We start from the raw sequence: 10,772 nt of genomic DNA on the forward strand, positions 1-10,772 counted from the left end.
CCACTAACACTCCTATTTTTTATTATTTATATATCATAAAATATTGTTAATTAATTTTACGTGAACATTTTTTTATGTCTCTACTTTTCATATTGGAATTGCTCAAGGACATCTTTGAAATGGCAAAATATTCTTTTTTTTAAAAAAAAAAAAAAAAAAAAACCCATTACTATTTAAACTCTTTTTAAAATATAAACGTTGCCTAAATTCAATTTGGTTATGCACCTTATTCCTAGGAAGAAAGAGAAAATACAAAGAAAACAAATTCTCCATAGTTCTATGCACTTTATTTCTATTACTTTCAAATATGGTTTCTATGCACATTGTTCCTTATTCGCATGGACCATCTCATACCTATTTTATTATTCATTTAATTCATTTTAAAATATGCTAACAAATGTAGTTTATCGGCCTATGATATATATTAATAACCAAAAGTTATATGATTGGGATCTCCTACCTTATATTTCAAAATACATGATTTCTTTTTTTAAAAAAAAAATTAATAATAATCTAGAGAAATTCAAACCACAAAATTATTGGTCGCAAATATATTTGTTTGTTTGATCAGTTGAGCTATGACCACTTTAATCATGATTTAATTACTTGAAACTTTGAAATAACAAATAATGTTACATGATCATATCAATTTCATTGGTCATATTATAAGGAAAAAATCTCAGTCTATCTTCCATATTTGTCCAAAGAACAGAGTTAGATGGGTAAAATGACTAAAATTTGAGATTTAATTCTTTCTTGACATTTACTGTAAAAAAGAAAAAAGAAAAACTCACATATATATTTCTTTTTAGGAACAACCTTAAATTTCGTTGAAATTGAAATTTCAAAATCTACTACGGATAATCAAAATCCTAAAATGTAATCCTACTCTGTATAATTACAAAATAGTAAGGGTAAATAGTTTCCTTATTTTTCAATATTTTAAAATCTGGAGATTAATTCTACCCAAAAGAAAACTATTTTTGATAAAATTTTGCAAAAGTAGCCTTCCAGCTCATAGGTATATATATATTCGAAAGCATGATCGGCTTGGCTCGATTTATTTGCCATTGGCTTGGGCTTCCCCTTCTCTCTCTCTCTGTAACGCCCTTTCTCTCTCCCTGCCGTTTTCTTTGAGGTTCTCGAAGCTCTGTAATCATGCTCTGCGAAGGGGACGAAGCGGCTGATCGAAAGCTGTATCCCTGTAAATCTCTGAACATGAATTCAACTCCGCTTTGTAACCGTTCGAATCAGGTAGATTATTCTCGTTCCGGTTATTATATTCCTCGTGAATGTTCTAAAGCTCAAATGCGTCTTCAAAAGATTCTGCATATAATTTCGTCTGTTCCTCGCCAAGAATCATCCGCGGATTCGCAAATCGGGAAATTAGACTCCGATAGAAACGTTAGCGGTGGAGGAGGGTTTTGTACTGATTTCAATCTGAGATTCGGCGGGTTTAAGGCGGAAGAATATCAGGAATCGGTAGCTTTTGTGGAGAATGGAGGAGGCGGCGGTGGAAATGGTTCGGTTGACGCGGTATCTGTTGGTGGTTACGCAACGGAGAAATGCTCATATGGCGATGGTGAGAGCGCGAAATGCTCTGAAAAATACGAAGACGAAGAACACGAGAAGGAAATTCCAGAACATTCGAAGATCGCTGAGAGCAGCAGATTCGACGAAAACGAAAGCGAAAAGACAGTCGAAGAAGAAGGTAAAAAGGACAAACCCCCTGGGAGTTCCGATGATCGAAGCGACGATGTTAAAGCCGAAACGGCGCCGTTTAACGGAGCGAAATGCAAGAGCAGTGGCGATTGTCTAGGTTTGCTCATCGAAGCGGCGAGACTGATATTCGGAGACATCGGTGAGAACGAATTCGATACTGAGTCAACTCAAGAAGAAAACGAGTCGAGCAGCGAGTTAGACATGAAAGATCCGAGTCGACTCGAGAAAGTATTTTCAGAGTCGCATTCAAGCGACTCGAAGAGGAAGCTAGAGGGAAATTGGATGGTGATGAACTTAGTAAGAGACATTGGCGACAGGTCGCCATTGGTGAGATCAAAGAGAGGAAGGAGCCAGGTCTTGCCATGTCGTTATAAAGACTCAGTTCTCGAGCCATGGCGATCCCAACCATTGCCAAGCAAGGTCAAGGTCTCGAGGAGACAACGACGATCGAGGTACCGCACGTAGATCGGTAAACATTGAAATTCCTTTTACATCTTGAATTCTTGATTGATAATACATCAATGTGAAGAAAATCGATAAGTAACAAGTAATCTGCCATCTGTTGATTTGGCATATCAATGTATTGTTTTTTTCTTTTGGGTTGCTCCTGAAATTGGTTCTGCAAATATGGCAGAATCTGAAACTGCAGAGAAACGAGAAGACTGAGAGAGAATCTGTCATTAATGGTGATTGTACAGTGCACGGTAAGAGCGCAGAACTGATTTCAGAAGGTGGGTTTTCATTTTAATAATGTCTTCTTCTCCTTTTCCCCCTTTGTTTCCCACTCTTTTTGTGGAGAAGATGGAGATAATGATGAATGGTTGCGTATCAAAAATCCAAAGTAATTGCTGTTAGCCTTCACTTCATGCTATGCTTCTCATTTCTTAGGAAACATAACTCAATTTTCTCTCCCTATGGTCAAAGTGGGAAACAGATGTCAAACCTTATATAAGTTTGTAATCATATGTTAATTTGAGTGTATATTTTAGCCCTAAATTTCGAAAGCCAATCTGCATATTCTTTTAGTTCCCTGCAATTATATACTATTTTATGTTCCATATTGTTGTTATTGTCCAATCTAGACATAAGTGGTTGAACACACATTAATTTAGTCATCCATTTATCTGTTTTATTTTTATTTTATAGGTTGATGTGAAACTTTGGTCACATTTTCCACTAATATGATGTTGATATAACCCTGTCAATATAGGGTTTTGATCACATTTTTCATCTTTTTATTTCTATATAATAATATAATGTTCTTGCTATGATTAAGAATAAACAGTAGTGAAAAGAACCCCGTTTTGCTATGATTTTAGAAAATTTCACACAAGGTTAGATTAAGACTATAACTTATTTGGGAGTGTTTGGAGAAATAAGGAGTTGTGAACTTTATTAGTGGTTTGGTCCAAGGAATTTGTGGATCCCACTATTAAAAAAATCAATTTTATATCCCGTAAGTTGTGGATATTCATAATTTCATTAAGTTCACAAAAATTGAATAAATTAAGATGTGAGAGAGTTAGAGGAGTGGGTGAAGGAGACAGAGGATGACCGGTGCTCCCCTGATTTTGCCTATTGTCTGTTTCTCGTAATTCCGAAGGTAGAAAGCTGGTGGGCGCATCATCCAATCATATTCCTATCTTATTTTCTCAATTGTCGGTTTTAAAATATTTCCATTTCATCATTTTCATCTTTCATACTTTCCCCCTTTTCCCCCTCTAGTTTCATTTCAAATGTGGACACTATATAAATTGCTACCTAAAAAATTAATTCATTAATTAATTTAGGTAAGATCTAAGTTTTGGTCGATGTTATAACAAATTAAATTTTATGATTGTGTCCATTTTTATGATTCAAACTTTTGAAAAAAATAATATTTAATAATATGTCGAATAATTTTTTTTTTTTAATGCATTTAGTGAATTAAAAGATACATTTTTAGAATACGTGTGTTTAAAGAATTATAAATGACGAGTTTGTAAGAGTTATTCATAGTCACTACAAACTTATTTCGCTTTATTTCTTTTTAATTTTGATTGACGGGTATATTTATTCTAAATTAGTGTTTTCTTGGTTTTTTTTTTTTTTTTTGGAGAAAAGTGTTTTTTTCTCTAAATATATCTATTCTAAATTGTGATATGTTTATATTTATTCTAAATTAGTGTTTTTTGTTTTTTTAGTTTAATTGCTTTGTTGTGTGACTGTGTCATTTGACTTTTTGATGATCGATCAACTTCACTATGTTTAAAACTTTAAATTGACTTAATTAGTAAGTTAATTGGTGGGAATTGAATTAAAATGTTAGTTAACTACTTACACTATAAAATGTTACTACTCAATGTTGAAGAGGTATTGATTCTTCCTCGTATGTTTTTATTGCAACACACTTAAAAAAAATAGCATATATTATTTTTGTTCATAGATAAATAAATACTTATTATATTTCTTAAAGTCTATAATTATTTATTTGTTTATTTTTTTTACTATATGTGTGGTAAAAGAATCAACCGTTGACTTTAAAGTTTATAGTACAAGTACGATACTGAGAAATACAGACATGGATATTGATACAAGATATGTATACAATATGAAACGATGATACGCCAATTTCTAAAAAACCAAGATACAGAGACATTTAAAGATATGTTTATATATATATACGTACACATACACACACGCATGCCTGTCTCTTATACACATCTAGATGTGTATAAGAGACAGGATTAAGGGTAGGCGGTACTAGTGTCCAAGTGTTGGTACGCTGCAAGGCATCAAGCTCTTCAACCACTGTCTCTTATACACATCTAGATGTGTATAAGAGACAGTATATATATAATAAAATAAAATAATGTCCAAATGATTTTTGTAATACATATTTTAAGCTAGATTAAAGTGGATTTAAGAAGAGTGAAAACTAAAAAGAAAAAAAAATCCAACAACGTTGAGTGGTGGTTGAGCAACTAGAGCACACGATTGTGGAAAAGTAGAAGATGAATATTGGATGAAGAGGAAGGGGGTGTGAATCATAATTTGAATAGTGAGAGAGAATGGGAGAATGATTTTTTTTTTTTAATGTTTTTATTAGTTTTTTGTTTAACGTTATTTTAGATTGATTTTATTTTGGATTGCTAGATCTAAGTGAACTTTTAAATAAACTAGGTCGTGGGTTGGATTTTTTAAATGATTGGACTTAAATTTGAAAAAAAAAAAAAACGAATCAATGTATTTCTTTCACGTATTTGGAAGGGGATACACTATCTGAAACATTAAAAAAAAAATCAGATAATTCAAATCACGTATCGAACATGTATATGTATCTGGACGTATCCACAATCACGACAACAGGGAAAATTTAAGAAGAAATGAGCAGAGCAGAGGATGACGAAAAGAGGGATATTAATTATTCTTCCCTTTCCTTTTCTATATTCAATAACTTTTCCTTTTTCTGATGATTTATTGGACACGGGAGGCTTCTATATATATATACAATTGTGTGTTAAGTAAAAGACAAAAGAATAAATCAAATCTTTCCTTTCTGTAAGTGAAGGACGACCATTGTACTAGAATTTGTTTAGGGGAGAGAGGATCCACGGTGTCACTTATGTCAGCTCCCATGTTGTGCTTTGTCACCTGCTGATGAGGCTGATTTTCATCCTTGTCATCCCCCTTAAGCGAAAGGGTAATTTTGTTAGTCCGAGCTTACTTCGAAGGTATGAAAAGCTGTCAAAAGGAAGAGCCTTGGTTAGGCAGTCGGTCAGCTGCTCTGTAGAAGGAACATAGTGGACATGGAGTTGGTCATGAAGAACAAGGTCTCGAATGAAGTGCACATCGATTTCAATGTGCTTAGTTCGCACGTGGTAGACTGGATTTGCTGCTAAGGCACCAACGCCCATGTTGTCACACCAGAGAACATGAATGCCAATTAGAGGGAAGCCAATTTCAGTTAGCAGGTTTCTCACCCATATAATCTCTATGGCAGCGTGAGTGAGAGCTCTATACTCTGAATCAGTGCTTGATCAGGCCACGGTTATTTGCTTCTTAGAAGACCAGGAAATGAGTGTGGAACCAAGGTAAATGTAATAGGCAGCAGTCGACTTTCGATCATCGAGGCTTGAAGCCCAGTCGACATCAGAGTATGTTGTAATATTGAGGTGTGGATCAGAGTTGATGGTGAGGCCAAAGTAAAAAGTCCCAGCTAGGTATCTAAGTACACGTTTAACAGCTGACTAATGAACATCAGTGGGAGCTTTGAGAAACTGGCTTAGTTTGTTGACAATAAAATCTATGTCGGGTCGAGTGTGGTGAGATACTGAAGAGCACCAACTGTGCTTCGGTAAAGAAATGGGTTATGTAAAGGTGTGACTATGCTCAGTGAGAGTAAGGTGCCAGGGACAGCAGGAGTCGGGCAGGGTTTCATGTGTTGAAGATTGAGCTTAGTCAGAAGCTCAGTAATGTATTGGGTTTAATGTAGATGAAGACAAAAGGGTGTGTAGTTTATTTGAACACCAACGAACTGACTGAGTTTGCCGAGGTCTTTAAGAGAAAATTGTTTATTGAATTATGAAATAAGGTGATCGAGGTAAGTTGGATCACTTCCAGTGAGTATCAGATCGTCCACATAGACATGTAGCATGGTAATGGTAGATGAGGTGCGCATGTAGTAGAGAGATGTGTTAAGAGAACTTACTATGAACCCGAATCGACAGATAAAGGCTTTGAGTTCATCATTCCAAGCCCGAGGAGTATGCTTAAGACCATAGATAGCTCTGTTGAGCTTGCATATGTGGTGTAGATGAGACTTGCTTTCAAATCGGGGAGGTTGAGACATGTACACTGTTTCCTTTAGCGTGCCGTTGAGAAAGGCATTGTTAAAGTAAATTTGGCAAAGAGGCCAGTGATTCGATACCTCCAGTGTGAGGACAATTCTGATGGTGGATGCCTTAACAACAGGGCTAAATGTATCAAAAAATCAAAGTCAGGGTGTTGGTGAAAGTCGTTGGCGACAAGACGTGTTTTGTATCTCTGGACAGAGCCTTGAGCATCGCGCTTTAAGCGGTAAACCCATTTGCAACTGACAACAGTGTGATCAAGGGTAGGCGGTACTAGTGTCCAAGTGTTGGTACGCTGCAAGGCATCAAGCTCTTCAACCATTGCTGCTTTCCATTGTGGAATTGTAAGAGTTTGAGAGACAAAACTGGGTTCAGTCTAAGTGAGGTTAGTGTTTAGCTCAGCAATCCAAGCTTTTGGCTTGAAGACACCAGCCTTCCCTCTGGTGATCATTGGATGAGTGCTTATGAGAGGTTGGACTGCAAGTTGTATGGGTTGCTATGGGGAAGGTGGTGGGGAGGTGATATGAGGTCACAGTATAGTAGGATCGGGAGATGAATGTGGGAGCTGAGGTGATAATATTGGAGGAGAGCCTATGAGAGGTAGGTGAGGTCTGGAATGTGGAGATGATGGACTCGATATTGGTTCAGGTAAGGTTTGGAAGGACTGAGGCTGTTGAGGGGTATTGGTGCTTGGTGATTGTTGGTTTGAGGGCGGGTGAGCAAGAGGTTGGGGAAACCAGATGGTGATTGATGGAGCTGAATTGGAAGGGTTTGAAGGCTGAATGTTGGCAAAGCCCATTTGAAAGGGGAATTCTTCTTCATTGAATATTACATGGCGGGATATGATCATTTTTCCATCATCAGTGAGGCAGCGGTAACCTTTGTGTATTGGTGAGGGACCAAGGTAGACACATTTTCTGCTATGGAAGGCAAATTTGTGAGTCTGATACAGTCGGAGATAAGGATAACATGCACAGCCAAAGACTCTGATAGAAGATAGATCCAATTTACTGCCAAGTAGGGCTCCCATCGGGCTGTTGTCCTGAAGAATAGGAGAAGGAAACGAATTAATAAGTAGAACGATAGTTTGAAATGCATACCACCATAGATGCAGGGGCATTTTGGCTTGTGCTAAGAATGTGAGACCCATCTCAACAATGTGGCGGTGTTTGCGCTCAGCACGACCATTATGAGCTGATGTGTAGGGGCAGGAGACTCTGATTTGAATTCCTAACTTATCACACATGTGAGCAATGGCTTTGTACTCACCCCCTCCATCCATCTGCAGTGTATAAAGTGTTTTGTTAAATTGAGTATGAACAAAGGCCTGAAAGTGTTGAAAGGCAGCGACAGTGTCGCTTTTCTGTTTTAAAGGATATAACCAAGTGAATCTGCTGAAGTCATCGATGAACAATACATAGTATCTGAAACCATCAGCTGATGGCATTGGGGCAGGCCCCCAGATATCAGTGTGCACTAGGTCGAAGGTTGTTTGTGCATGAGATAAAGAGTCAGAGAAGGGTAAGTTATGAGATTTTCCAAATTTACAAGCTTCACAAAAATACTTCTCATTATTAGTGATTTTCAAATTACATCCACTAATTAGTTTTAACAAAATTTTAGGGGATGGATGGCCAAGCCGCCTGTAGAGAAGCAATTTGGAGATAGTCGTGTTGGTTGTGAATGCAGATAGATGAGGAGACAGAGTGGACCGAGCAGTCAAGCTAGCACCTGATGAATCTGAAGTAGGGAGTGCATTATTTATCGATTGATAGATGGTGTCCAATTGGTAGAGTCCATCTTTAAGCCGGCCTTTCAGAAGTATTACCCCCGAGTCCTTGTCCTTAACCACATAAAAATCAGCATAAAATTCAACTACAAGGTTATTGTCCTTGGCTAATTTGGACACACTGACTAAATTTTTAGCGATAGCAGGTACACAAAGTATGGTGAGAAGTGAAAGAACACCAGACTTAGTAAGAAGATTAGAATGTCCATAACGAGATATAGTGAGGGAAGTACCATTGCCAACGATGACTTTTTCAGTATCTGTGTAGGTGGAGGAGGAGTGTAGGAAGGTAGGATTGCTAGTTGGGGTCAGCGACTGTTTCAGGAGAAGCAGCAACCGAGTGAGTGAGTAAGGCAAAGATGTTCTGTTCTTGGATTCTACTTGGTGGGAGTTGGGTAGATTCAGCTCGGGTGTGTGTCCGTCGAGGGTTATTTAAACTCCTTGTTATACCTGAAGTAGCAAATATCGGCAACTTGACCAAGTTTCTCGCAGGTTTGACAGGTAGGTCTGGTTGTCGATGCACTATTCTAGCGGCCACGTCCTATGTTACGATCTCCTCCTCCCCTGAAATTTGAAGGTCGAGTGTTTCCATACGAGTTGTGATAAGCATTTGCTGAAGTATTGGGGTTGCTTTGCACAACATTGACTGAAGGTGGGCTGGGTGAGAGAGAGACATTTGCCATTCCAGTAATCCCAGTTTCGACTGCAAGCTGATACTCAAGCCTTTTCTCATATGACAGCAGATTAGACTGTAGGTCGGACTATCGAGTTGTTTCTTTGCTTTGAACTGCTACTACCATCAGGTTGTATTCCTTGTCAAGCCTAGACAATACTTTGTGATATAAGGTCAAGTGAAGAGACCGGAGAACCTGTAAGAGCAAGACCATCAGCGTACCATTTCATCAAGGTTAGGCACTCACTCATTTTCAGTGCGCCTTTGCGGGTTTGTTGAAACATTCTTTTGAGGTAATCTGTCTCAGCCCTTGATTGAATTCCAACAAACTCTTGAACAACTTCCCATAGGTCTTTAACAGTTTGGAATCCTATAACTTGTGTAGCAATTTCCTGATTCATTGAGTTGTAGAGCCACCCTGACAGGAGCTGATCGACGGCTATCCAAGCATCGTAGGCTAGATTTAGTTGCATCTCAACGTCAGACATTGTTGCGGTAGCTGGATTGACACTCGAGCTTTCACTGGAGTGCTCACTGGCTTGTTTGGTAATGAAATGATTTGGACAATAGTTTTCCGCGGTTAGGTAGCCTTCCAGTCGGTAGCTTATGAGGATCGACCAAGCAAGATTTTGCCAGAGTAAGAAGTTCGACCTATCCATTTTAATGGATGTCACTTGATTGAGTAGTTGGTTTAAAGGAGGTCTTGTGATGTTGCCATTGTTGACAGCTCCAAGAAAGATGGTAGAGGAGGTAGCTGGTGTATTCACCATTGTATGCTATTCTTACCGTTGGCTCTAATACTAAGTCACGGCAGTAGGGAAAATTTAAGAAGAAATGAGCAGAGTAGAGGGTGACGAAAAGAGGGATATTAATTCTTCTTCCCTTCCCTTTTCTATATTCAATAACTTTTCTTTTTTCTGATGATTTATTGTACAGATGAGGTTTCTATATATATACAATTGTGTGTCAAGTAAAAGACAAAAGAATAAATCAAATCTTTCCCTTTTTGTAGGTGAAGGACGACCGTTGTACCATAATTTGTTAGGGAGAGAGAGGATCCACGGTGTCACTTATGTTAGCTCCCATGTGGCGCTTTGTCACCTGATGAGGTTGATTTTCATCCTTGTCAGCCATATCAGATATATATCTGATACCGATTCTCTACACAATTTGAATTATCTATGCTTCCTAAGAACAATATCAGTTGAACTATGTTCATTATGACCTTAAAATTGTTACTTATTTAGTTGAATAGCACAAATTTAACATGTATCCTATTATTCTAACAAATACAAAATTAAAATCTTTGTCCCATCATAAATAATAAGTGAATGGAAATGTTAAATGAGATCAATTATACATACAAGATAGCAAGTGCTCCTGTTCCAAAATCAAATAAGCGCAACAATCTTATAAAATGAGCTTTATGAATTATTCTCGAGATTCAACATTTGTTATTGATTGTACTATATTCATATAAAATAAATACATATCAGTGCTTAATTTTTATTGTTGTATTTATATTATATATGAACTTCCAATTGGAATTCTTTTATGTCATTTCTGTAAATTTTTGAATTTCTTCATATATTTATACTTTTTTTAATAATTTTTTTGTGTTACTCGTGAATACAAAACAAATAAAATATGAGTAGATAATGTTTTTTTCTCACGATTTGAATGGTCACTTCATATGAGAAAATAATAATGATCTAAAATGACAAGAAAATCCTTTTCGACTGAGATGTCTATGTTA

General features: G+C 37.1%; 1 protein-coding gene across 2 annotated transcripts; it reads left to right on the forward strand.

The window, feature by feature from the left end:
* Positions 1-1,045: 1,045 nt before the first annotated feature.
* Positions 1,046-2,772, forward strand: LOC120088485. Of its 2 annotated transcripts, none has more exons than XM_039045825.1 (2): positions 1,046-2,174; positions 2,357-2,772. In XM_039045825.1, exons 1-2 carry the CDS (start codon positions 1,159-1,161, stop codon positions 2,361-2,363), a joined length of 1,023 nt encoding a protein of 340 aa, XP_038901753.1. In that variant the 5' UTR covers positions 1,046-1,158; the 3' UTR covers positions 2,364-2,772. The 2 variants fall into 2 exon arrangements, with proteins under 2 accessions (XP_038901753.1, XP_038901751.1); XM_039045823.1 differs by having other exon boundaries at positions 1,046-2,191; positions 2,357-2,770.
* The last annotated feature ends 8,000 nt before the right edge of the window (positions 2,773-10,772 follow it).

The sequence above is a fragment of the Benincasa hispida genome, chromosome 10 (assembly GCF_009727055.1).
Source record: "Benincasa hispida cultivar B227 chromosome 10, ASM972705v1, whole genome shotgun sequence".
Classification (NCBI taxonomy): Eukaryota; Viridiplantae; Streptophyta; class Magnoliopsida; order Cucurbitales; family Cucurbitaceae; genus Benincasa; species Benincasa hispida.

Bases quoted from the DNA above. Each gene is read 5' to 3' on its own strand.
- LOC120088485 (XM_039045823.1), top strand. From the start codon at position 1,159: ATGCTCTGCGAAGGGGACGAAGCGGCTGATCGAAAGCTGTATCCCTGT.